Source organism: Triticum dicoccoides, chromosome 2B (assembly GCF_002162155.2).
Source record: "Triticum dicoccoides isolate Atlit2015 ecotype Zavitan chromosome 2B, WEW_v2.0, whole genome shotgun sequence".
Taxonomy (NCBI): domain Eukaryota; kingdom Viridiplantae; phylum Streptophyta; class Magnoliopsida; order Poales; family Poaceae; genus Triticum; species Triticum dicoccoides.
Window position 1 is genome coordinate 495,720,393 of NC_041383.1, and position 27,397 is coordinate 495,747,789.

Here is a 27,397-nt window from a genome sequence, read left to right on the forward strand (position 1 = left end):
TTGAACTTGCTCGAAGGGGAGAACTAGACCTTGGGAATCACTTGGTGGCTCACCACCATCTTGAGGTTGATCTTGCCCTTGATATTGTTCACGTGGTTGAGGGCCTTCACTTTGTTCTTCTGAAGCGTGTGGGTCTTGGGTCGGTGATGGCTCCACTTGAGTGGAGCATTGTCCTTCTCCTTCGGCCACAAGTGGTTCCTCAATGCGTAGGATATGACCAACACCCATTCTTCTTATGGCTTGGGGAGGAATTTCATCACCTACATCACAAGTACCACTTTGCTCCACTTGGGAGCCGTTATTCTCATAAAATTCCATGTTACGCGTCGCCTCAATGAGTCCCGTGGACTTGTTGAGGACACAGTAAGAATGAGAGTTTGTAGCATAACCAACAAATATGCCCACGTGAGCTCTAGCCTCAAACTTAGACAAACGAACACCTTTCTTGAGAATGAAACACTTACACCCAAACACCCAGAAATACTTGAGGTTGGCTTGTTACCGGTCAGTATTTCATAAGGAGTCTTGTTCAAGCCTTTGTGGAGATAGAGTTGATTGGATGCATGACATGCGGTGTTGATGGCTTCGGCCCAAAAGTTGTAAGGAGACTTGAATTCCGCCATCATGGTCCTTGCCGCATCCATCAACGTCTGATTCTTCCTCTCCGCGACACCATTTTGTTGAGGGGTGTATGGTGCACAATATTGATGCTTGATCCCCTCATCACTAAGAAACTCATCCAAGGTGTAGTTCTTGAACTCGGTGCCGTTGTCACTTCTTATTGTCAAGATCTTTGCATCGTGTTGACGTTGAGCTTCAATTGCAAAGTCGATGACAGTTTGTTGGGTTTCAATCTTCCTCTTGAAGAAATACACCCAAGTGTACCTTGAGTAATCATCAACAATCACCAAGCAATACTTTCTAACCCCAAGACTATCAAAGGATGGAGGCCCAAAGAGATCCATGTGAAGGAGCTCCAAGGGTCTCTTCGAGTAGATGATAGTCGTGGGAGGGTGAGCCTTCTCATGTAACTTTCCTTTGATACAAGCACTGCAAGCACGATCTTTGGCAAAACTAACATTTGTCAGTCCACGGACATGGTCCCTCTTGAGAAGACTTTGCAAAGATCTCATATTGACATGGGCTAAACAGTGATGCCAAAGCCACCCCACATCGACTTTAGCCATTAGGCATGTCGAGGTCTTAGTGGGTCGCTCTAAAAAGTTAATCATATAAAGACCGTTCCCGACATGCCCAACAAAGGCTACTTTAAGAGTCTTGCTCCACAAGAGGGCCACGGTATCAATATCAAAGAATGTGGCAAAGCCCATGAGTGCAAGTTGACGAACAGAAAGTATATTGTATGCAAGGGACCCGACAAGCATGACTTTCTCGATTGTGAGATCATGAGAAATGACAACCTTGCCAAGACCCAATACCTTAGAGGACGAGGCATCACCCCACTCGACATTGGTGGGCATAGATGGGATCTTGTGCACTTCCACCACCAAGTCCTTGCTTCCGGTCATATGATTCGTGGCTCCACTATCGAGCAACCATGATCCGCCACTGGAAGCAAACACCTACAAGAGATCAATGCTTGGTTTTAGGTACCCATTTTGTAATGGGTCCTTTGATGTTTAGTAACAAGGGTCTTAGGAACCCAAATAGACTATTCAATGTACTCATAAGGAGAACCAACAAATTTAGCATAAACATGCCCATCACTAGCACGACGCAACACTTAAGAAGGGTTAAAGTCACCGGCTTTGTTGGAAGGGGTGGCATTGCCCTTTTTGACATCACCACCCTTCACATTGTTCTTCTTCTCCTTTGGAGCACCCTCTCCCTCCTTCACAAAAGTTTGCTTGAGAGGGGGAGGTCGTTTCGTCTTGTCATTCTTCTTCTTGTTCTTGGACTTGGGTGCGAACCCAACTCCCTCCTTGGACACAACTTCCTTTTGATTGCTCAAAAGGTCATTGAGGTTCTTCTCACCTTGTATGCATGTCACAAGGCCTTTCTCAAGTTGCTCTTTCAACTTGGCATTCTCCTCCACAAGATGCACATGATCACAACACGGGTTAGTAGCATTTGTATTATCAATTAATACCATATGAGGAAAAGTGGCTTTCTCCTTGGTTAGCTTCACTTGGAGTTGATCATGAGATTCCTTGAGGCTAGCATGAGCACCCTTCAACACCTTGTGAGCCTTGTCAAGTATATCAAAATCCTCCTTGAGTCTAGCATGGTCAACCCCAAGTTTAGCCTTCTCGGAATTTAGCACATGAGATACAACAAGAGCATGATCAAGATCTTTCTTTAATTTAGCATGGTCATCGTTGTGTGAATCCTCAAGAGCCAAACGATGAACACGCTCTTCCTCAAATGCATTAGAGAGATCCGATATCTCATCGACATGGTCACGACTATGACCTTCCATCTTAGAGATGGTTTCTTCATGAGTCTTGATCATGTCATTGGCATCACCAAGTTGTTCCAAGAGAGCAACGAAGTGCTTCTTGGATTTGCCCTTGAGCTTACTCATAAAAGACTCAAATTCATTTACTTCCTCATTAGACCCCTCACTTTCGTCAATGCAATCCACCAAGGAGGGATTAGTAATGATGGTGGTTTTGATGTTGGGCGTTACCTTGTTGGTGGCTTTAGCCATGAGGCACTTGGCGGTGATATTCTCGCTGGGTGAGTCGAAGAGGGACACCCGTGGAGTTGTGGCAATAGCAACGAAGGCCATGGCCATGGCTTCACTATCATCATCATCATCATCATCATCCTCATGGTATTCTTCTTGATCCACCAACCCTTTAGTTGGAGTCTTCTTGGTGAAGTTGTTCTTGTTGGGGAAGGACTTGGCTTTGTATTTTCGGATGAGCTTGCCACCATTGTCTTCCCTCTTCTCGTAAGGGCACTCTGCAACAAAATGGCTCACATTTCCACAATTGTAGCATGTTCTCACATGTTGCTTGCCCTTGAAGCCACTTGAGTTATTCTTGTTGAAGTTGGGCCTTGTGTTCTTCTTTCTCCAAAATTGCCTTGAAGCAAGCGCCATGTGCTCATGGTAATCATATTTCATATCTTCGGGGTTGCTCTCCTCTTCTTCCTCTTCATCCTCTTCTTCCACACTAACCTTGGCCTTCAAGGCAAGGTTGGGATTCTTTGCTGTTTGAGAATGCAACACTGCATTGTCGGCGGTCTTGTCCAAGATCCTCATTGCCACAAATTCATCCAACACTTCACTTGAGGACAAGGTGTGGAAGTCCGGCCTTTGATGGATGACGAAGGACGTGGCCTTGTGGTAGGGCATCATGGCCTTGAGGAACTTGCGCTTGATCCAGTTGTCATCCGTATCCTTGCTCCCATGATCTCGGAGTGAGACCGCGAGAGTGGTTAATCTCCGGTAAAGCTAACAAGGTTCTTCATCTTCATTCATTACAAACTCATCGGCTTCATCTTGCACCACTTCATAGTTGGAGCGTTGAATGCTTGCGCTTCCCTTGTAGAGAGAAACAACATGGTGCCATGCTTCCTTGGCCATGGTGAAGGATCGGAGGTGCGCAATATCTTCGGGTGGAATTGCATCTTGGATGATGAAGAGAGCATTCTCATTGAATTGATTATCCGCGGCTTCTCTAGGGGTGAAGTTGCTTCGGTCATGCGGATAGAAACCTTCTTCAATGATTCTCCAAAGATTAGTGTTAACATGGTTTAAATGACGCTTAAAGCGGTAGACCCAAGCATCAAAATCCTCATTTTTCACAATCTTAAGGGGAGAACCGGCATGATTTAAATGAGTAGAGGGAATCGGTCCTCCATAAGTAAGTGGAGGTTCCACATGAGAAAAGGTGCCACTATCATTTCTACCATTAGACAAAGGAACTTTCTCACTAGTAGCTTTCCCCTTGTCGGAGTTAGCATCTGTCACCTTGTTAGTGGGATCGACCACTTCCAACGGTGCGGTGGATAACTTGAGACCATCAAGAAAGTTCTTAAGCATGCCTTTGACCTCGGTCGTCATGGAGGTTTTCAAAGTGTCCAAAGCCACATTGAATTCTCACGTGAGACCGAGGTTCCCCCATCGGCCGTAGACGAGGATGGAATCGCACCGGGGTGCTCCTCCTCTCTGTCTATAGTGTCAACCATCCTCTTCGGACGGAAAAGTCCTTAATAAAGAGACGAGGCTCTAATACCAATTGAAAGGATCGATATAGTTGACTAAAGGGGGGTGAATAGGCAACTAAATTTTTTTAGCTTTTCTTTACCAAATTAAACTTTGCATCAAAGTAGGTTGTCTAGATATGCAACTAGGTGAGCGACCTATATGATGCAACAATAATAAGCACACAAGCAAGAAAAGGATAGATCACAATATAGCTTGCACAAGTAAAGGTAAGAGATAACCAAGAGTCGAACCGATGGAGACGAGGATGTGTTACCGAAGTTCCTTCCTTTGAGGGTAAGTACGTCTCCGTTGGAGCGGTGTGGAGGCACAATGCTCCCCGAGAAGCCACTAGGGCCACCGTATTCTCCTCACGCCCTCACACAATGCGAGATGTCGTGATTCCACTATTGGTTCCCTTGGAGGTGGCGACTGAACCTTTACAAACAAGGTTGGGGCAATCTTCACAACTTAATTGGAGGCTCCCAACGACACCACGAAGCTTCACCACAATGAACTATGGCTCCACGGTGACCTCAACCGTCTAGGGTGCTCAAACACCCAAGAGTAACAAGATCCACAAGGGATTAGTGGGGGGAATCAAATCTCTCTTGGTGGAAGTGTAGATCGAGGCCTTCTCAACCAATCCCTAGAGAATCAACAAGTTTGATTGGCTACAGAGAGAGATCGCGCGAAAATGGAGCTTAGAGCATCAATGAAGCTTAGGGATGGAAGAGGTGGTCAACTTAGAGAAGAAGACTCCCCTTTTATAGTGGAAGAACAAATCCAACCATTATCCACCCACTCAGCCCGCGACACGCGGTACTACCGCACCAAACAAGCGGTACTACCGCATGGGCCCGACAGGGGATAGAACTAGACCTGCTGTGCTAAGACAGGGAGCGGTAGAACTGCTGGCGCCGTACTACCGTGCCCCCTTGCGGTACTAACGCAAGGCAGGGATAGTCAAGGCTGAGAAGGCACGGACATAAAAAATTACATCTGTGACTACTTCTGTTGAGTATTTATCTATGCAAAAATCCGACACGGTACTACCGCAAGCCTGGAGTGGTACTACCGTGTAGGGCGCGGATGTAAAAATTTACATCCGCCCCTACTTCCGCTCATGTTGTTGTGCCTGTCCAGAGCTCACGGTACTACCGCGCCATGGCGCGGTACTACATCGTAGGGCGCGGATGTAAAAAAATTACATCCTCCCCTACTACCGCTCGAGCTGCTGTGCCTGGCCTGAGGCCACGGTACTACCGCTCCTTCGGAGCGGTACTACTGTGAGCACCTATGGTACTACCGTACAGGAGCATGGTACTACCGCAAGGGCCTGCAATAGTACTGCTCTGGAAAGCAGTACTACTGCCTGCCTCAGTCCAGCCAAATTAGGAGTCCTTCATTTTGCTGATACACGGAAAAACAGAGGATGCTCCAAAGATCCAAAGGAAAGGTGGTGCAAAAAGGGACAGACGTGTACGTGAGATTCCACCCAAACCTTTCCAACGCGGACCCCCTCTTAATAGTACGGCTTTCCTACGACTCAAATCCACCAAAAAGAAATGTAGAGAAACGCCGTCTTCAATAGTCTTCGAGGGGCACCAAATCGTCTTGTGTTTAGACATGATATATCTGAAATGCTCCATGCACACGATTAGTCTGCAAAAGCATTGTCATCAATCACCAAAACTACTAAGGGATAAATATGCCCTTATAATCATCACAAGTCAAAGTTCCAACACAATTAAAGAATTCTTTGATGGTACCCTTTCCTATAACTTTCCCTTGTCCCAAAACAAAAGTTTTAGCATCCAGATTACCAGAACGTCTAATTTTAGGAGTTCTGTCATCATCTGTTTCTGCCATACCAAAATCACTCATGATGACAACTAGAAAACAAAAGATTGAACGAGAAAAGGCAAACAAAGAGAAGGTGAATAAAAAGGCAAATATTTTTGTGTTTTTCTAAAAACGTTTTACAAGTGAGGGAGATGAAAATGAGAGGCAAATGGAAAATAAAGTAAATTGCAAGGAGATGAGGTTTGTGATTGGGCACCTGATAGATCTGGACTTGATCCTCCCCGGCAACGGCGCCAGAAATTCTTCCTGGTTGCTTGTATCTGCGCTGGTATTTCCCCGAAGAGGAGAGGATGATGCAGCACATCAATGGTAAGTATTTCCCTCAGTTATGAAACCAAGGTATCAATCCAGTAGGAGGATCCACCCAAACTATGTAAGCAGTACCTTCACACAAATAAGAAAAACTCGAAACCCAACGTGTAAGAGGGGTTGTCAATCCCTCCTCGGTATTGAGATAGATTAAATTGTATAAAATTGGATAAATAGACCTAGCAAAAACACAAAATAAAATAAAGAAAGAAAAAGTGCAGCAAGATATTTTTGGATTTTTGGACTAATAGATCTGAAAACAATATGATAGGAAATAGATCCGAGGGTCGTAGATTTCATTAGAGGCTCTCTCGAGAAAATAGATTACAGTGGTAAACAGATTACTATTGGGCAATTGATAGAAGAGAAAATAATTATGACAATATCCAAGGCAATGATCATGTATATAGGCATCACGTCCAATATTAGTAGACCGACTCCTGCCTGCATCTACTACTATTACTCCACACATCGACCACTATCCAACATGCATCTAGTGTATTAAGTTCATGGAAAAATAGAGTAATGCAATAAGAATGATGACATGATGTAGAAAAGATCTATTCATGTAGGAATAGACCCCATCTTTTTATCCTTAATGGCAATGATACATGCGTGTCATGTATCCTTTTGTCACTGAGATTGAGCACCGCAAGATCAAACCCATCACAAACCACCTCTTCCCATAGCAAGAAAAATCAATCTAGTTGGCCAAGCCAAACCAAAGTTTCGGAGAAGAAATACAAGGATATAACAATCACGCATAAGAGAGTTAAACAAAGACTCAAATAATATTCATAGATAGATCTGATCATAAACTCGCAATTCATCGGATCCCAACAAACACACCGCAAAAAAGAGTTACATCAATAGATATCCAAGAACATCGAGGAGAACATTGTATTGAAGATCAAAAAGAGAGAAGAAGCCATCTAGCTACTGCCTACAAACCTGTAGGTCTATGGTAAACTACTCACGTATCATCGGAGGGGCAAGGGTGATGATGAAGAACCCCTCCGTGATCGTTGACCCCTCCGGCAAGGTGCCGGAAAAGGCCTCTAGATTGGATCTCGTGGTTTTGGAACTTGCGGCGGTGGAAACTCTGATCTCTCGACTCCCCTAGGATTTTAGGGATTTTAGAGTATTTATAGAGCTGATAGTCAGTGGAGAACTCTCCTGTGGGCCCCACTACCCACCAGGGCACGCCTTGGTGCCTAGTGGACCCCATGGGCCTCCCCTCGTGCACTTCCTTGGCTCCCAAGGTGTCTTCTGTCCAGAAAAAAATCTCCAAAAAGTTTCGTGGCATTTGGACTTCGTTTGGTATTGATATTCTTCGAAGTAAAAAAAACCAAAAAATAGCAACTAGCACTGGGCACTATGTCAATAGGTTAGTCCCAAAAAATGATATAAAGTTTGATACGGGACGGCTCGGAAACGATCTTTCACGGTGCCAAAGAACTCACAAAGAGCAACAACAAACTCACTCGATACTTGTTTCAACACACTTTGTTTCTCTCAAGTGGCAAGAACAAGAGGAAACACTCTCAGATAAATTGCAGCGGATAACTAGCTTGGTTTACAAGGATGCAACCCAAACCATGAAGCTTGCGAACCTATGAAGAATCACAAGAGGGAACCACAAGGATCCTATATGAATTGAGGAAAGACCCTCCAATCCACACACACGAGCTAACACTCAAAGATACTAGTGCTCACAGCACAACATAACCTCACCGGTTGTCTACAATCATAAACTCAGAAATCTCATCCCCCCTCACATGGAACAGCTGGGGAGTATTTATACTAGAAGCACCCACTAGTTAGGTGTGAAAACAACTCAAAAAGAAGGGTAAATTCGTGAGCCCCAAGTTGTAGCAGGAGCAAACTTGTTGAGCCTCGCGTTGTAATAAATTCCTGGACAGCTTGCATGGAAACTTGCACAACTTTTGACTCAAGATCTCAAATGATGCACCATTTTTTTTAATGAAAGCTGACTTCGAAGACCATCTTTTCCAGCCTCTATAATATGCTAGAGACTTCCAGAATTAATTAGGTTTAGGTGGGAAGTTACTGCTGGAAATCTGATGTGTCATTTCTCCGAAAATAGGCACCGGAAGCTTCCCAACTAAGATAATGGTTTTGCCCTTGTCTTCCTTTGGATGCTCTAATGGTTCAGCATTTGTGCTAGCATTAACCTCACTCTTGGATGCCTTGGTCATGATCTGGTCCACATCATCCTCCCTTCCTTCAAACAAAACCGTCCTCGGTTTTGAGGTATTCTTTTTGGGCTTCTTCACTTGTGGGAATTGCTCAACCTTGAGTACTTGATCCACCATAGGTTCCAAGACATGGTTCACTCCTTGATGCATGAAAGAATACTTGTTAGACCACCCATGGTGAGTAGCATCATGATCAAACTGCCACGGTCTTCCCAAAAGAAGATGACAAGCTTGCATTGGCACCACATCACATACCACTTTTTACACATAACTTCCCACTGAAAATTGCACCCTAGCACAATGCGTAATCTTCAGCTTACCAACACCATTCAGCCACTTCACATAATAGGGCTGGGGCTGCCTCCATGTTGATATCCCAAGAGCATGCACAAGATCACTACTAATGATGTTGTTGTAGCTGCCTCCATCGATGACCACCTTGCAGTTTTTGTCCTTGATCTTGCAAATGGATTGGGACACATTTTGTCGCTGGCCCTTCTCAACAATAGGAGCATCATCATGAGCCACTTTGCGAACCATGAGATTAACACCATCTCCTCCATGTGAACTCAGAGGTGCTCCGGTCTCAAAAGTACAATAATTTGCATCTTTCTTCTCAGATTCAGATTTGTCACTTGAGTCATCGGTGACATATCCATCATTTGTGAGTAAAACCTTCTTCAGATTAGGACAATCCTTCTTGAAGTGATCTCTACCCTTGCATGTATGACACTGAATATTACTAATGCGAGTGGCAGGAGTATTGGAAGATTCAACCTTTGATGCATTAGCTTCTTTTGTAGTCATCTTGTTGTGTGAGCGAAAATCTGCAGCGACACTTCCGTCTACTTCTCGCTGAGCTAAACCTCTCCAAGTTCTTGATGTATAGGTTTGGCTGCAATTTTGGCGACGCTTCAGCTGCTGCTCTACACGAATAGCTTGATGCACAAGTTCTTGCAAATCTTGATATGTAACCATCTCTATCCTTTCTTGCACATCTTCATTCGGTCCATGAAAGAATCTTGACATTGTGGCCTCCTCTGGCTCATTCACCACTATCCTAATCATCAAAATCTCCATCTCTTTATAGTACTCATCAACACTAGAATTACCTTGGCACAACCGTTGGAGTCGATTGTACAAGGTTCTTGTGAAATGTTCAGGAACAAACCGTCTCCACAACATATTTTTCATTTGCAGCCATGTCTCCGGACGACCTCCAGCACGACACAATTGGTTCCACCAAATCAAAGCATATCCAGTAAACTCAATGGATGCATATCGTACCTTCTTCTCCTCTGTATAGCGGTGGCTGTCAAAAATCTGATCCACACGCATCTCCCAGTCCAAATAATCATCGGGCTCGGTTTTCCCATTGAATGATGGTATGGTAAGTTTGAATTTACCAATCCCATCATCTTCATGGTCACGATGAGCACGCCCATGACCTCTTCCTCCCACGGCAAAGCCTTCTTGGCCTTCTCCGGACGATCATGATGAACACGTCGTGGTCGAGGCTCGTAGTAGTTTCGAGCATCATCGGAGTGGCCTCTCCAATGCTCTCCATGGTGGTCCTGCTGTATGGGGAGTTGTCGATGTCAACCCCATGCAGCAAGCCCATCTCGTGGTGGCGACGGTGGCGCCCAAGTAGCACCTCGCTGGTCGTAGCGAGCACGCCGAGGTGGTGCGGCGTAGTAGCTATGAGCATCACCCGAGTAGACGTGGTTGTGCTCTCCATGCTCCCCCTCAAGGTGGCGTTGGCCCTGCTGTTCGGGGATTTGTCGATGTCGACCCCGTGCAGCAAGCCTAGCTCGACGGAGTTCCTTGGTGAGGGAGTCGATTCTCCGGCCAAGGTTGGTCTCCACGGCCGATATGCGCCTCTCCACCTTGTTCAACACATACTCTCGTGTATCCTCCAATGCCAACACATAGGCGGGCTGCAAGCTTGGATCATACACAGGAAGTGGCAGCTCCTCCTCCACGAGGTGCCTACCTCCATGCACACCATCAACACTGCTGGATCTCCTTGAACCCATGGAAGCTTCTCAAGAACAAAATCAGCAAGAGAGAAAATAGCACCGCGAACAACCTAAAGCTCTGATGCCAAGATGATACGGGACGGCTCGGAAACGATCTTTCACGGTGCCAAAGAACTCACAAATAGCAGCAACAAACTCACTCGATACTTGTTTCAACACACTTTGTTTCTCTCAAGTGGCAAGAATAAGAGGAAACACTCTCAGATAAATTGCAGCGGATAACTAGCTTGGTTTACAAGGATGCAACCCAAACCATGAAGCTTGCGAACCTATGAAGAATCACAAGAGGGAACCACAAGGATCCTATATGAATTGAGGAAAGACCCTCCAATCCACACACACGAGCTAACACTCAAAGATACTAGTGCTCACAGCACAACACAACCTCACCGGCTGTCTACAATCATAAACTCAGAAATCTCATCCCCCCTCACATGGAACATCTGGGGAGTATTTATACTAGAAGCACCCACTAGTTAGGTGTGAAAACAACTCAAAAAGAAGGGTAAATTCGTGAGCCCCAAGCTGTAGCAGGAGCAAACTTGTTGAGCCTCGCGCTGTAATAAATTCCTGGACAGCTTGCATGGAAACTTGCACAACTTTTGACTCAAGATGTCAAATGATGCACCGTTTTTTTTGAATGAAAGCTGACTTCTAAGACCATCTTTTCCAGCCTCTATAATGTGCTAGAGACTTCCAGAATTAATTAGGTTTAGGTGGGAAGTTGCTGCTGGAAATCTGATGTGTCATTTCTCCCAAAATAGGCACCGGAAGCTTCCCAACTAAGATAATGGTTTTGCCCTTGTCTTCCTTTGGATGCTCTAATGGTTCAGCATTTGTGCTAGCATTAACCTCACTCTTGGATGCCTTGGTCATGATCTGGTCCACATCAAAGTTGCTATAAAATGATTATAAAACATCCAAGATTGATAATATAACAACATGGAACAATAAAAAATTATAGATAGGTCGGAGATATATCATAGACCCAGTGGCCATAGTTTTTACTAGAGGCTTCTCTCTTGAAAATAACATACGGTGGGTAAACAAATTACTGTTGGGCAATTGATAGAAAAGTGAATAATCATGATGATATCTAAGGCAACGATCATGTATATAGGCGTCATGTCCGGGATAAGTAGACCGACTCCTGCCGGCATCTAGAATATTAAGTTCATAAAGAACAGAGTAACGCCTTAAGCAATATGACATGATGTAGACAAATTAAACACAATCAATATGAATAAACCTCATCATTTTACCCTTAATGGCAACAATACAAATATGTGTCTTGTCCTCTTTTGTCACTGGGATATAGATCACCGCAAGATTGAACCCATCACAAAGCACCTCTCGCATTGCAAGATAAATCAATCTAGTTGGCTAAACCAAATCAATAGATCAGAGAGAAATACAAAGCTATAATAATCATGCATAAAATATTTCAAAGAAGACTTAAATAGTATTCATGGATAATCTGATCATAAACCCATAATTCGTCGGATCCCAACAAACACACCGCAAAAAAAAGGATTACATCGAATAGATCTCGAAGAACATCGACGAGAACATTGTATTGAGATCACAGAGAGAGAAGAAGCCATCTAGAAACTAGCTATGGACCCATAGGTCTATGGTAAAATACTCACACATCATCAGAAGGGCAGCAAGGTTGATGTAGAGCCCCTCCGTGGTCGATTCCCCCTCTGGCGGAGTGCCGAAAAAGGCCTCCAGATGGGATCTCACAAGAACAGAAACTTGCGGTGGCGTAAAAGTATCTCGGGTGGCTCTCTGATGTATGGGGAATATTTCAGAATTTATAGAAGCGGAATTAGGCCAAGAGGTGCCACAAGGGGCCCACAAGCCTAGGGGGTGCCTCCCGAGCTTGTCGCTCCCTCGTGGCTCGTCAAGTCGTCTCCCAAACCTTCTAGGGTCCCTTATAGTCCAGAAAAAATTAATCTAAAGTTTTTTCTTTGTTTGCACTCTAGTTGATATTGATTTCCTGAAAAGCCAAAAAACAGCAGCTGGCACTGGGCACTAGGTTAATAGGCTAGTCCCCAAAAATGATATGTAATTGCATAATAAACATCCAAGATTGATACTATAATAGCATGGAACAATAAAAAAATATAGATACGTTGGAGACATATCAGCATCCCCAAGCTTAATTCCTGCTCATTCTCGAGTAGGTAAATGATAAAAACAGATTTTTTGATGTTGAATGCTACCTACCATATTCATCATGTAATCTCTCTCTTTGTGGCATGAATATTAAGATCCGGATGGTTCAAAGCAATAGTCTACAATTTGACATAAAGACACAAATACTCAGGCTTCCCAAGAAACAATCATGCCTTTCAAACTATCAATGCTAAAGAACTCTATCCCTACAAAATCAGATAGCCTTGTCATGCTCCATCTTTTTAACACAAAGTATTTATCATGCACAACCCCGATGAGAAGCCTAGCAATTGGTTCATATTTTTTAACGCACTTCAGCTTTTTCAACCCCCACGCAATACATGAGCGCAAGCCAAGAATAGAGTACGGTGCTAGAGATATTATGGAGAAGACAAAAAAGGAATAAGTATCACATTGACAAGGCTAATCAACGGGCTATGGAGATGCCCATCAATTGATGTCAATGCAAGGAGTATGGATTGCTATGCAACCGATGCACTAAGAGCTATAAGTGTACGAAAGCTCAAAAAAAGAAAACTAAGTGGGTGTGCATCCAACTTTCTTGCTCATGAAGACCTCGGGCATTTGAGGAAGCTCATCATTGGAATATACAAGCCAAGTTCAATAATGAAAAATTCTCACTAGTTATATGAATGTGAAAGCATAGGAGACTCTTTATATGAAAAACTTGGTGCTACTTTGAAGCACAAGTGGGGAAAGTATAGTAACATTGCCCCTTCTCTATTTTTCTCTCATTCCCCCTCTTTTTTCCTTTTTTCCTTTTATCTTTTTTTCTTCTTTTCTCTTTTTTCTTCTTGGGATCCTTTTGGCTTATTTTCCCCCTCTTTTAGTATCCTCACTTTGGACAATGCTCTAATTATGAATAATGATGATCTAGCAGTGAATGCCTATGGTAGTGTAACAAAATATGACTTTATATGAATGCCTCTGGTAGTGTACCAGGATGTGCAATGATCTAGCATAACATGTATATAAAATGATGAATGGTGGCTGGGCCACAAATACTATGTCAACTATATGATCGTGGAAAGCAATGTGAGAATGATGGTGTTTGTCATAAAAACGGAATGGTGGAAGTTGCATGGCAATATATCTCAGAATGGCTATGAAAATGCCATAATAGGTAGGTATGTGATGACCCACTAATATATGGGTCAATTGTAGCCTTTTCGATAAGTAAGAGTGTCAAACCCAATGAGGAGTATAAGTAAATGACAAGTGGTTTTCAGCAAGGTAATGCCTGCAAGTGCTAAAATTGTAAGTAGCATAGTAGTTTGATAGCAAGATAATTTGTAACAAGCAACAATAGTAGTAACAAAAATGCAGCAAGGTATCCCAATCCTTTTGAGGCAAAGGATAGGCCAAAATGGTCTCTTATGATAAGCAAAGTGTTCTTGAGGGTACATTGGAATTTCATCTAGTCACTTCCATCATGTTGGCTTAATTCGTGTTCGCTACTTTGATAATTTGGTATGTGGGTGGACCGGTGCTTAGGTGGTGTTCTTACTTGAACAAACCTCCTACTTATGATTAACCCCCTCACAAGCATCCGCAACTACGAGAAAAGTATTAAGAATAAATTCTAACCATAGCATTAAACTTTTGGATCCAATCGGTGCCTTACGGAATAGCGCACAAACTAGGGTTTAAGCTTCTGTCACTCTCGCAATCCATCATCTAATAACTACTCCCCAATGCATTCCCTTATGCCCAAATATGGTGAAGTGTCATGTAGTCGACGTTCATATGACACCACTAAGGGAATCACAACATACATATCATCGAAATTTCGAACACATATCAAGTTCACATGATTACTTGCAACATGATTTCTCCCGTGACCTCAAGAGCAAAAGTAACTACTCACAAATGATAATCATGCTCAAGATCAGAGGGGTATTAAATAGCATAATGGATCTGAACATATAATCTTCCACCAAACAAACCATATAGTAATCAACTACAAGATGTAATCAACACTACTAGTCACGAAAAAGCGCCAATCTATAGTTTCGATACAAAGATTGAACATAAGAGATGAACTAGGGTTTGAGATGAGATGGTGTTGTTGAAGATGTTGATGAAGATAGCCCTCCCCAAGATGGGAGAGTTGTTGGTGACGGTGATGACGATGATTTCTCCCTCCGGGAGGGAAGTTCCCCCGGCGGAATCGCTCCACCGGAGGGCAAAAGTGCTCTTGCCCAGGTTCCTCCTCGAGACGGCGGTGCTTCGTCCCAAAAGTCATCTCCTTATTTTTCTAGGTCAAAATGACTTATATACTAGAAGAGGGGCACCGGAGGTGGGCCTGGGTGAGCACAACCCACCAGGGCGCGCCTGGGCTCCCTGGCGCGCCTAGGTGGGTTGTGCCCACCTGGTGGGCCTCCTATGGTACTTATTAACTCCAAAAATTCTTATTTACTCCATAAAAATTCCTCGTAAATTTTCAGCTCATTTGGAGTTGTGCAGAATAGGTAGCCTGACGTAGCTTTTTCAGGTCCAGATTTCCAGCTGCCAGAATTCTCCCCCTTTGTATGTACCTTGCATATTATGGGAGAAAATACATTAGAATTACTCCAAAAGGCATTATTATGCAATAAAAACAACATAAATAAAAGTAGGTAAACATGATGCAAAATGGACGTATCAGTGTGGCGGCTGTTTTGAGGAAGATATAAGGAGGCTTATGTGTGATAGAGCGTATCATATCATGGGTTTTGGATGCACCGACGAAGTTTGCACCACATCTCAAGGTGAGAAAGGGCAATGAACGGTACCCAAGAGGCTAGCAAATTGCGAAAAGGTGAGAGTGCGTATAATCCATGGACTCACATTAGTCATAAAGAACTCATATACTTGTTGCAAAAGTTTATTAGCCCATGAAGCAAAGTACTACTATGCATGCCCCTAGGGGGATAGATTGGTAGGAAAGACCATCGCTCGCCACCGACGCCACTCATAAGGAAGACAATCAATAATAAATCATGCTCCAACTTCATACCATAACGAGAGACTATACATGCATGCTTCAGGAATCACAAACCTTAACACGAATATTCTTACTAAACCACAATCATTAACCAGTACCTCCCACATATCACCATCTTTATATTACAAAACTATTGCAAGGAATCAAACTTATAATATTCAGTGATCTACATGAAAGTTTTTGATTGTTCCATGCTATCATATTGTCCATCTTGAATGTTTTATATGCATTTATATGCTATCTTATATGATATTTGGGACTAACCTATTAACCTAGAGCCCAATGCTAGTTTCTGTTTTTTCCTTATTTTTGAGTTTTACAGAAAAGGAATACCAAACGAAGTCCAAATGACCTGAAACTTTACGGTGATTTTTTATGGACTAGAAGAAGCCCACGGAGCATTGAAGATGGGCCATAAGAGTCCCGAGGCCACCACAAGGACAGGGGCACACCTACCCCCTGGGCGTGCCCCACCCTTGTGGTCACCTCGCAGACCCCCCTGACTTGTCCCCGATGCCAATAATTCCTATAAATACCAAAACCCCTAGAAATAAACCTAGATCGGGAGTTCCACCGCTGCAAGCCTCTGTAGCCACCAAAAACAAATCGATACCCTATTCTGGCACCCTTCCGGAGGGGGGAATCATCACCGGTGGCCATCTTCATCATCCCGATGCTCTCCATGACGAGGAGGGAGTAGTTCACCATCGGAGCTGAGGGTATGTACCAGTAGCTATGTGTTTGATCTCTCTCTCTCTCTCTCTCTCTCTCTCTCTCTCTCTCTCGTGTTCTTGATTTAGCACGATCTTGATGTACCACGAGCTTTGCTATTATAGTTGGATCATATGATGTTTCTCCCTCTCTACCTTGTGATAAATTGAGTCTTTTACTTTGAGGTTTTGTTATGTTAGATTGAATCTTTGGATGTGAGAGCACTTGATGTATGTCTTGCGATGGGATATCCGTGGTGACAATGGGATGTTCTATTGATCCACTTGATGTATGTTTTGGTTATCAACTTGCGGATTCCCATGGTGACATTGGGGTAATCTATGCATAGGGGTTGATGCACGTTTTCATATTCGTTTCTCCGGTGGAAATCTCGGGATGCTCATGAAGTTCTTTGTGTTGGATTGAATATTATGAATCTGAAGTTGTTTGATGCATATCGTATAATTGACCCACAGATACTTGTGGTGACATTGGAGTATCTAGGTGACATTAGGGTTGATTGATGTGTGTCATATGGTGTTATTTTACTACGAACTCTAGGGTTGTTTGTGACACTTATAGGAATAACTCAATGGATTGATCAAAAAGAATAACTTTGAGGTGGTTTCGTACCCTACAAGCAATTTTGTCTTATGTTCTCCGCGATAGGAACTTTGGAGTGACTCTTTGTCGCACGTTGAGGGATTGCCATATGATCTAATTATGTTATCATTGTTGAGAGAAATTGCACTAGTGGAAGTATGAACCCTAGGCCTTGTGTCCAAGCATTGCAATACCATTTTCGCTCACTTCTGTTACTTGCTACCTTGCTGTTTTTATATTTTAAGATTACAAAAACCTATATCTACCATCCATATTATGCTTGTATCACCATCTCTTCGCCGAACTAGTGCACCTATACAATTTACCATTGTATTGGGTGTGTTGGGGACACAAGAAACTCTTTTTTATTTGGTTGCAGGGTTGCTTGAGAGAGACCATCTTCATCCTATGCCTCCCACGGATTGATAAACCTTAGGTCATCCACTTGAGGGAAATTTGCTACTGTCCTACAAAACTCTGCGCTTGGAGGCCCAACACGAGTCTACAAGAAGAAGGTCACGTAGTAGACATCATCCGACAAGATCCTTCTGAGTCCATATTATCCGGTTAGCATCCAATGCTCCATGGCTAGTGAGACCAAGCCATCGACCGTGTCATATGCTAGTCTAGTCGGCTGCGCGTCCACACAACCCTTTCGACTAGGGACCTTTTAGGACTGTAATCATACAATGCATAGTCACATAAACAAGTCACGTACTTGTTGATATACATCATTGATAATGTCCAAGGAATATCTTTATTCATAAACACATAGGAAATATCATCATACATGATTGCCTCTAGGGCATATCTCCAATAGATCGACGGGGGCCGAAGACGTGGCCGCCCCAGATTTTCCCCTTCCTCGATGGAAGGGCCCTTCCCAAGTGGGTCCTCAAAGGCCGAGGTCTCCACCAAAGCCATAGAGACATTGGTGCTATCCCCCGTGGTGAGCATGGGCGGGGCTTGCTGAGAAGTTGCCTTCCCTAACCCATCATGGGCAGGAGGGGAAGGGCGACGCTTCTCGGACGCACTAGGTGGAGGAAGCCCGCTTGACGAATCCTTGTCGCTGATTCAGGAATGATGCAGGTTGTGAAAGATGAATGGCTAATTAGACTTGTGGGTAGGAGGAACTAGCACGCATAAGACGTGCATAGTGAAACAAATTGTATGAAGGACATACCTCCTCGGTAGCGGTCTCTGCATGCTTGGCTTAGTGAGGTCGTCCTATGATTCGGAGAAGATGACCTCGGCCGTAGCAGGGTCCTTGCAGGGCTGGACGTTGGCGGCCTTCACGATGCATCTTTGAGTTCAGGTGACATTGGCCCCCGCGGCTTCTTCGAACGCCGCTCTCTTTATCTTTGGGGAGGAGACACCTTCCTCCCCTTCCTCTCCTTCTCCTTCTCTTTCCTCCTTGTTCGAGAAAAGAGTTTGAATTTCCCCGGGGGTCTCATATTTGGAGACCTACCTTCCTCTTCTTCGACTCCTTCTTCGCCTTGTTGGCCGGGGCCTTTGGGGGCACCACAGCCAAAAGGGCCTGGAGCTCGGGGGTCCTATTGTCCTCGGGCAGCGACGCCGAGCACCTGATAAGCGCCGCCTTGGACGCCCATTTCTAGAAGCAAGGGGATGATTCAGACAAATACAAAGCATAAAGTCATTAAGAAACATGCACAACAATTGTTACCTCAAATGAGCTGCATGAAGCAGCGTAGCCGCAATCCAGCCCATCTGCAGGGAATTCATTCTAGGACGGCTTGAAGAGAGTCGTCCACATGTCATCTATGTTGATGCGGAAGAAGTTTCGCAATGTTGGTACATCTTCGGTCTTGTAGAGCCATATGGGGCTAGCCTGAAACTGGAGTGGGAGGATATAGTGATGCATCATGACATTCACCACATCCACTAGCTTTATTTTCTTTTTGTGGAGTTGGATCCTCTCCTAGAGAGATAAGACCTCATCCGGATTGCCCCACTCCATGCCCTATTTCTGCCAGGACACCAACTTCCTCGGGGGCGTACCTATGAAGGCGAGGGTTGCGACCTGGCCCGTGGCAAGAGGCTCGGTGATATAGAACCACTCGCGGCTGCCATATCTTCACAATTTCAATGGAAGTGCCATCCAGCCATTCCGACTTCTGGAGCTTGCTGATCATGGCACCCCCGCATTCGGCAAACTCGGTGTCACTGCTCTTCGGCTTAATGCAAAAGGTCTTCAGCCACAGGCCGAAGTGTGGTTCCATCTGCACAGGAATGCCTCACTAACGATGCTGAATGTGGTGAGGTGCATAATGGAATTTGGGGCTAGATTGTGGAAGTCTAGCCCATAGAAGAGAAGAATCCCCTGGATGAAAGGGTGTAGGGGGAACCTCAGACCTCGGACAAGGCGGGGGATGAAGACGACCCGCTCCCCGGGATTGGGAGTAGGGGCACGTTGGCCGGGCATGGGAGCCATGTAGGCGACGTCACCTGGGATGTATCTCGCCGCCCGAAGCTCACTGATGGTGGCGCCGGTGACCTTAGAGGCCACCCACCCCGCCTTCACATCCGCATCAGCCATGGCACGAGATGTAGAAGCAGAAGATGGCTTTGGGCTTGGAAGTGAGATTGAGGATGCATGAGCTTGGAGATTTGGGCGCTGGAGCGGAATGAGAGCGTGGGGAAAAGGATTTGTCACCCTACCCTTTATAAGTCAGTAAAAAAGTCAAAACACCCCCTCCGCTATGCCGCAAAAATCGCCACGTTTCTGCTGATCATGTCATTATGGCCACATTAGGTGAACTTATTGATTAATGATATCCCCTAAAATGTGGGCACGATCTCTGTTTTGATAAGACGTGCCAATAAGAGGGTTACCTCAAACAGTGATTCGAATAAGCAATAACTAATGTATATGATTCGTGAGCCATGACGATTCGGAAGAACCGTCAGTAATTGACTGTCGAACACACTTGCGCTTCTAGTCTTCGAGATTAAGCAATCCACACACTTCGAACATTGAAGATGCGCTTTGGTGGCATAGGGTTGGTTGGCCTTATCCCCTGTTGGGAGGGTGATATCAGTCGATTGGGGATCTACAAGCTTTGTGTGGATGCTTAATTAGCCTGGGGCGTTGAGAGGAACTTGCCTGCTAAGCCGAAGACTATCCATCCGAAGACATTATCCAAAGAAGATTACCATCCTCGGCTTTGAAGACAAGTTCGGGGGCTACTGATGGTGTCCTGGACTAGGGGGTCCCGGCCTAGCTGGTCTAGTCCATGGGCGGGACTGACAGCCCGTTGCATATTAGACTTCACCGAGGACTTGGTGTGTACTCCAAGTATATCTGTTAGATTCGGCATGTAACCCCTAGATAGCAATCGACCATGTGTAACCCTAGATACCCCTCGTGCCTATATAAGCCGGAGGGTTTAGTCCGTAGAGACATATTCATCATCACCATCATTACCCCTAGGGTTTAGTTCACAACTTACGATCTCGAGGTAGATCAACTCTGTACTTTGATACACCCATAATATAAGCAAGAGTAGGAGGTAGGGTTTTACCTCCTCAAAGAGGGTCCGAACCTGAGTAAAAATATTGTGTCCCTTGTCTCTTGTTACCCAACGATCCGATCTCACAGCTCGGCCCCCTACCGGAGGCCTGCTGGTTTTGACACCGACACCATCCCACCCTATTACCCTCTAAATGTGTGGCGAGCAAATATGGGCTTCTATCGGTTTTGAAAAAAAAATACGGGCTTCCCATCCCTTGTCGAATATACCCCTAAAAATCCCTTCTTTGACCACTTCCCGCCACCGTTGACTACCCGATTTTTACTGTCCATCACCATTGACATCAAGCTTCATCGTGCATTGCCTTCAATTGTTTGTCGTCTACCGTTGGCCATCGCCAACGGTCGTCGCCTGTCACCGCCCACCATTGTTCAATTAGTTTTTTTATGAAAAAAGGGAAGAGACGGAGAGGATTTGGGAGCTATGGTGTTTAGTGAGGAATATGAGGTTATGTTCTTTTACACAATGTTTCTTGTTTTTGTTTTTCGAACTGGGGTTATGGTTAAAGTTGCTCTAACGTCGCACGTTGTTTGGGCCGCCCGACAACAGATTGCAGGAACTGCACGTTTCTGGCCCCACAATAGCGACGACCGTGCAATAGCATACAACTTTTGTGAAACTATCAATAATATTATTGGGAATATGGTGGGCTAGAAGAAAAACTATTCACGAGGGGATCTTCCAGAGCCTTGCCTCAACGCATCAGTTTATCTGTAGCTTCATAAGGGAGCTAGAATACATGTCGGGCAAGAGCATCAAATCACCAACAGCCAACAATGAAGTAACTACGCGACCTAGGGCTCCACCTCTAATATTTTTTGAAGATCCATGTAGACGCTAGCATTGCAAGGAATCAGAACAAGGGTGTTGCAGCAGCCGTCAGCATAGATGGCAACGGAAATTTCATGAGAAGTTCTCCATTGGTGATTTATGGAATTAATGATGATGCAACAATGGAGGCTATCGCATGTCGTGAGGCCCTTTCATTGGGTATGATTTGATGTTACATAGCTTCGTAATAGCATCGGACTCGAAGCAGATAGCGAATGATATTCAGAAGAGAACCAGTGGTGCTTATGACACCATCATTGATGAGATTAAAGAATAGGGCTTTAATGTTCAATTGTAAGTTTACTTTTGAAGACAACGTCGATAGGTTAGCCAACTTTTTCAATTCTCTTAATCAAGGAGGTACATTTGGATGATCCAACCCATGATCCCTTTATAATGCCACTTCATTTGGACTCTAGCCAATAAAGCTTGGTTATACCCTAAAAAAACCTCAACACTCGTAACTGTACACACCCCTAATTAAAAAAAAAACCTTGTAACTATACACTGCTACTACGGCGTCAAGGTTGGCTCGCGCGGAACGCTGCGGCAGAGCAGACGAGATGGCGGCGGCTCTGCTCCGAGCCGCTCGTGCTTCGCGGCACCTCGCGCTCCCTCGCTCTATCGTCGGCCGCTCTAGCCAACTATCCTCCTCCTCCTGCACCGCCTCTACGGCGGAGACGCCGTCCACTGCCGCCGCTGCGCCGCCCATCCCGGCAGACGTTGAGGACGCGGTCGTCGTCGAAGCCGAAGAGGAGGACTTGAGGAGCCACATCTTCCGGCTGCGGCTGGCGAAGCGGAGCGCGACGGAGGCGCTGGAGAAGTGGGCCGGCGAGGGCCGCGCCGCCCCCGCGCCGGAGCTCCGCCGCATCGCCCGCGACCTCAGCCGCGCCCGCCGCTACAAGCACGCGCTCGAGGTTCGCGCACTCCCAGATCCCTGATCTCCTCTGATTGCGCTGCGTAGTTAGAGCAAGGGTTTTGTCGAGCGATTTGGTACAGATTTAAGTTATTGTCTATGCAACGCAGTGGTACGATCTGTTTGTATCTCCTTGGAAATGGTGATGAAATGTTGCCGATGTTTGATTTCTGTAGTTGAATTCTTCAGGTAGCCAATTTTTCTGTATGGATAGGAAGGATGTGGTTTTTTAACTGAGTTGTACTGCTGGTTAATAATTTTAATTAGGGATCGCCTATTTCCAAATTCCAAGTCGACCAAAATTTCCATTTCCATGTTGCATATTTCACGTTGGATGTTGACCCTTTATCCGGCAGAAATAGGGTAGGTGCACATTTCAGAAATTGTGTGCCACTTTCGGTATAGAAATGTGTGAAGTTGCACATAATTTTTTATGCAGTTTGGTTGGCTTAGAAGAAATATAGCCAATCAGTTATATAGAGTCTCCTTCCAAGCTATGCATCATTCTAATACTCCCTCCAATCCATAATAAGTGTCGCATTTTTTAACTAAGGTTGAACTAACCTTAGTTCAAAACCGCGACACTTACTTTGGATCGGAGGGAGTAGCATTTATGTGCTTTAGTGATCTTGTTTTGCCATTGCTGATTGGAAAGGAGACATGGAAGCTCATGTAGTGCTGAGTCCTTTATCGGAAAAAAAATGTAGTGCTGAGTCATGAGGAGCTGTAACATGTAGTTTAGGGTCTTAATACTAGAAAGCTAGTTATTGTCAGATAAACATTTGTCTCATGTACATGCTGTGCCATCTTATTGCCGACTTAGGTAATCCATCTTTTTTGTATTTAACTACATGACAAGCACTTTATCTTGTTTACAAACTCAGTGTGCCGAATGGATATCTGTTCTTGAGATGTTAGATTGAGCAGTTTTAACATGGTCCCTCTTACCTCCTCTTTTCACATGAGAGGTAAGAGTATATAATAGATCTGAGCCATTGATTTCATTAAGTAGTGAGTCTTCATATTAGTAGAAGAGTTATGTCCGTCCATGAAAGAGCTAGGCATTGAAATTTCACCTGGCTAAAGCTCAAAGCACATATCCAAACAGTCACTTCTTTCTCTGTCTCTTTGCATTGCTTATTCTATTACCTACGAAATGCTTATAAACAGGATCAAACAATTTTACCCTCGCTGCTATATTTCTCATTCAAGAAAAACAAGAAGAAAGGGCGAGAGCATTAGTTCTTTAACTTTGCGTTTTGCAGGTAGCAGAGTTTATGAAGACACATCATGAGTCTGATTTATCTGAGAACGACTATGGGGTGCGCATTGACTTGATTACAAAAGTTTTTGGCGCGAATGCAGCCGAAGATTTTTTTGAGAAGCTTCCACCTACAGCCAAATCACTGGAAGCATATACTGCACTCCTCCATTCTTACGCTCGATCAAAGATGATAGACAAAGCTGAGAGGCTGTTTCAGAGAATGAAGGATGCAGACCTGCCTATTGATGTCCTGGTCTACAATGAAATGATGACCCTGTATATTTCTGTGGGCGAGATTGATAAGGTTCCAACTCTTGCCGAGGAATTGAAGAGGCAAAACGTTTCGCCAGATCTATTCACATACAACCTCCGGATCAGCGCGTCGGTTGCATCCATGGACCTAGAGGTCTTCAGAGGAATTCTCGAGGAGATGTCAAAAGATCCGAACTCCAACGAAGGGTGGACACTGTACCGAAACCTCGCTAGTATCTACGTTGATGCCAGCCAGCTTGTTAGCTCGGGGAATTCGCTGGTAGAAGCCGAGGCGAAGATTAGCCAGAGGGATTGGATAACCTACGATCTCCTCGTCATCTTGCACGCCGGTCTCGGCAACCTGGACAGGGTGAAGGACATATGGAAATCGATGCAGATGACTGCCCAGAGGATGACTAGTCGGAACTATGTCTGCGTGCTCTCTGCCTATCTGATGTGCGGGCAGCTGAAGGATGCCGCGGAGGTCGTCGACCAGTGGCAGCGATCGAAACTCCCAGAGTTTGACGTCTCCGCCTGCAACAGGCTGTTTGATGCCCTTCTGGCTGCCGGCTTCACGGACACGGCGGATAGCTTTAGAGAGCTGATGTTGCAGAAGAGCTGTATACTGTCGAGCAGGGCTAGCGCGTGCTCCTGAGTGGCATGTTATGCTCTGTCGCGAACAGCTGCCTGCTGCTGTGTTATGGACTTATGGTACGAGAATAATGGACTCCGGAACAGTTTATGCTTTATTTTGGCAAATACAATCTGACAATATTGTCGGGTCAAGCGCCGCAATATCGAAAGAAATATATTTTCAGGTCCAGCGTAACTAAGAGCACGCATGATTCTGCCACATGTGTGGCAGCGGTGTATGTTTTATTGGTTGCTTCGCTGCCATAGCCGAGCCATGTCACAATTTTGTACTCCTAGTAGCAGTTTGGCAGTTTTGCAAGCTTTGCTAAGCTGCGGCGAACATTTTCTTGTGACGTGCCACGGTTCAACAGGAAAGGTGTGACGAAGTTCAGCAAGGAACGAACGTGCCTCAGGTGCCAACTACGCAGGTACGGCTAAAGCTGAAGTTGGTAACTGATTGCACCCGTGTTCATCCTGTGGAGCTCACGAATTGAGTGGCATATGATCTGTACAACTGCTCCACGAGGGTAGGCGACATCGCCTGATCGATCACACTTCAGCATCTTGTTCTCATGCTCCACACCTTTGGCCAGGTGTAGCATGCACCGGTGAGACAATACATGATTGTCCATGTCATATGAAAACCAGTCACGATCTAGATGAGCTTGTTTAAGGATTTCTTGGCGTCATTGGGCAAGCCTCAGCTACCACACCCACAATTTTCCAAAAAACTGGATTGATACTGCATTCTACAATTATGGCAAATTGTATGACATTTACGGTCGACAAAAGTATTAATAATCGCATCGCATTCAGTGTGATGGCAAAATCAGTAGTCAAAGCAGATCAATCTAGATGTAGAAACGTGAAGGGGGGGCTGTGATACTACAAGAGCAAAAGGCAAGTGTCCACTCGTCAGAAAATTTCTGCCCAAGAAAGAAAGAAAGAAAAGGAAGGTGCGAATTTCCCTCGGGATTTTAGGCGCCGCCGCCGCCGCTAACGTAGCAGCACACCACACCGCCAGGTTCCAGCTGAGCTCTCTCTTGTAGAGCAGACCACCGCCTCACCTGCCAATTCTATGGTTGCGGTGATGGAGGTGCGTCCACACCTCCTCGTCCTTCTCTGCCTCCTTGGCGCCGGCGCCGGCGCCGGGATGGCGCAGTCTTTGCCGCCGGCGCCGGTGCCGCAGTCCGGGGCGGCGGCGGCGGCGCCGAGGCCCACGCCGTTCGGGCGCACCATGTCCACGGTCATCACCGTGGCCATCAGCGTCTTCTTCTTCCTGCTCTTCTTCTGCGCCTACATCAACCAGTGCCGCCTCGCCGAGAACGCCGCGCCGCAGGGGGCCAACGCCGCCGCGGCCGGGGCCGGTGCGTCCAGGAGGGGGAAGCGCGGGCTGGACCCGGCGCTGGTGGCCACGTTCCCGATCATGCAGTACAGGGAGATCAAGGAGCACAAGATCGGCAGGGGCGTGCTGGAGTGCGCCGTGTGCCTCACGGCGTTCGAGGAGGCCGACGACCTCCGGCTGCTGCCGCACTGCTCGCACGCCTTCCACCCGGAGTGCATCGACCCCTGGCTCGAGGCGCGGATCACGTGCCCGCTGTGCCGCGCCAACCTCGAGAAGCCGCCGCCGCCGCCGCAGCCGTCCGCCGTGGCGCCCCCGTCGCCCGAGCAGGCGGCGCTGCATCAGCCCTCGCCTTCGCCGTCCCCGCCGCACGCCGTGGCGATACCGGTGCGGGAGGATGAGGAGGACAGCGACGAGGACGACAGGAAGGAGGAGGCGATGGAGCTGGAGATGCTGCGCAGCGAGCGGCGGGCGGCGAGGCTGCCGAGATCGCACTCGACGGGGCACTCGCTGTTCGCGGCGTCGGCGGCCGCCGCCGAGCGGAGCGACCACGAGAGGTTCACGCTGCGGCTGCCGCACCACGTGAGGGAGCAGGTGCTCAGGTCGCGCCGCCTGCGCCACGCCACCAGCCTGATCGACCTCGCCGGAGCGAGCCCCGAGGGGAGCGTGCGCGGAGGCCGGCCCGCGGGCGGAGGAGGCGGCGGCAGCAGCCACGGCGGGCGGCGGTGGCAGGCGTTCCTGGCGAGGACGATGTCGTGGGCCCGAGGGGGAGGCGACGGGTCGGTGCGCAAGGGGTGGGACGGGTCCACCCGGAGGGGAAGGGACGACGCCGAGTCGAGCAGAAAGGGGGCCGCTTCGCCGGCGGCGGCGCGGCCATGACGACGTCGGCAGTCCACACCGCCACCGGAACTGCAGTGCAGAGCTTGACTGTAGAAAATGCTTGTAATTTGCCTTTTTTTAGTTGATTGATGGTATGGATAAATTTAATTTTTCGTGTTTTTAGCTACAGTAGGATTGTTTGCGTGTGCTCTTGTGAGGCCTGAACTTTTCTCGTTTCATTTGACTCTCGCGAAGTGAACTTTTTGTCGATCCGCGGATTCCTCCATCCGATAAAAAGCTTTGGCGAGGGAGAAGAATCGGAATGTTCACTTTTGGACTTGTGCACCCGCCTTTTCGCTTACAGATGAGATGACAGCCTTCCCTTTTGTCAGGGCATGATCAATGGAAGCATCCGTAAGGTATAGCCTCATCTTCTCCACCTAGATAAAGTATGTTGAGCAGTAGTACTATAAAATAAACTCCCAATGCAACAGCTGCTTCACCAGGGTCCACTTTCTCTCTCTCTTCGTAATCTTTTTCAAGCATGAACCGAGAGCATGCCTACTCTGTACCAGTGTATGCTCACCTTTCTCTTCTTTTCTACCCTTCTCTCACCTTTTTGCTTCTTTGGTCAGGGAGGAGCCGGCCTCCTCTGCAAGCATCCGTTTTGATCTGCAGGC

General features: G+C 46.1%; 2 protein-coding genes across 2 annotated transcripts; both read left to right on the forward strand.

Annotated features, from left to right (window-relative positions):
• Positions 1-22,006: 22,006 nt before the first annotated feature.
• Positions 22,007-24,752, forward strand: LOC119364441 (pentatricopeptide repeat-containing protein At5g09450, mitochondrial-like). Its single transcript, XM_037629914.1, has 2 exons — positions 22,007-22,408; positions 23,673-24,752. Exons 1-2 carry the CDS (start codon positions 22,055-22,057, stop codon positions 24,576-24,578), a joined length of 1,260 nt encoding a protein of 419 aa, XP_037485811.1. The 5' UTR covers positions 22,007-22,054; the 3' UTR covers positions 24,579-24,752.
• Positions 24,753-24,966: 214 nt separating this feature from the next.
• Positions 24,967-27,050, forward strand: LOC119364442 (E3 ubiquitin-protein ligase ATL6-like). Its single transcript, XM_037629915.1, has one exon. It carries the CDS (start codon positions 25,635-25,637, stop codon positions 26,775-26,777), a length of 1,143 nt encoding a protein of 380 aa, XP_037485812.1. The 5' UTR covers positions 24,967-25,634; the 3' UTR covers positions 26,778-27,050.
• The last annotated feature ends 347 nt before the right edge of the window (positions 27,051-27,397 follow it).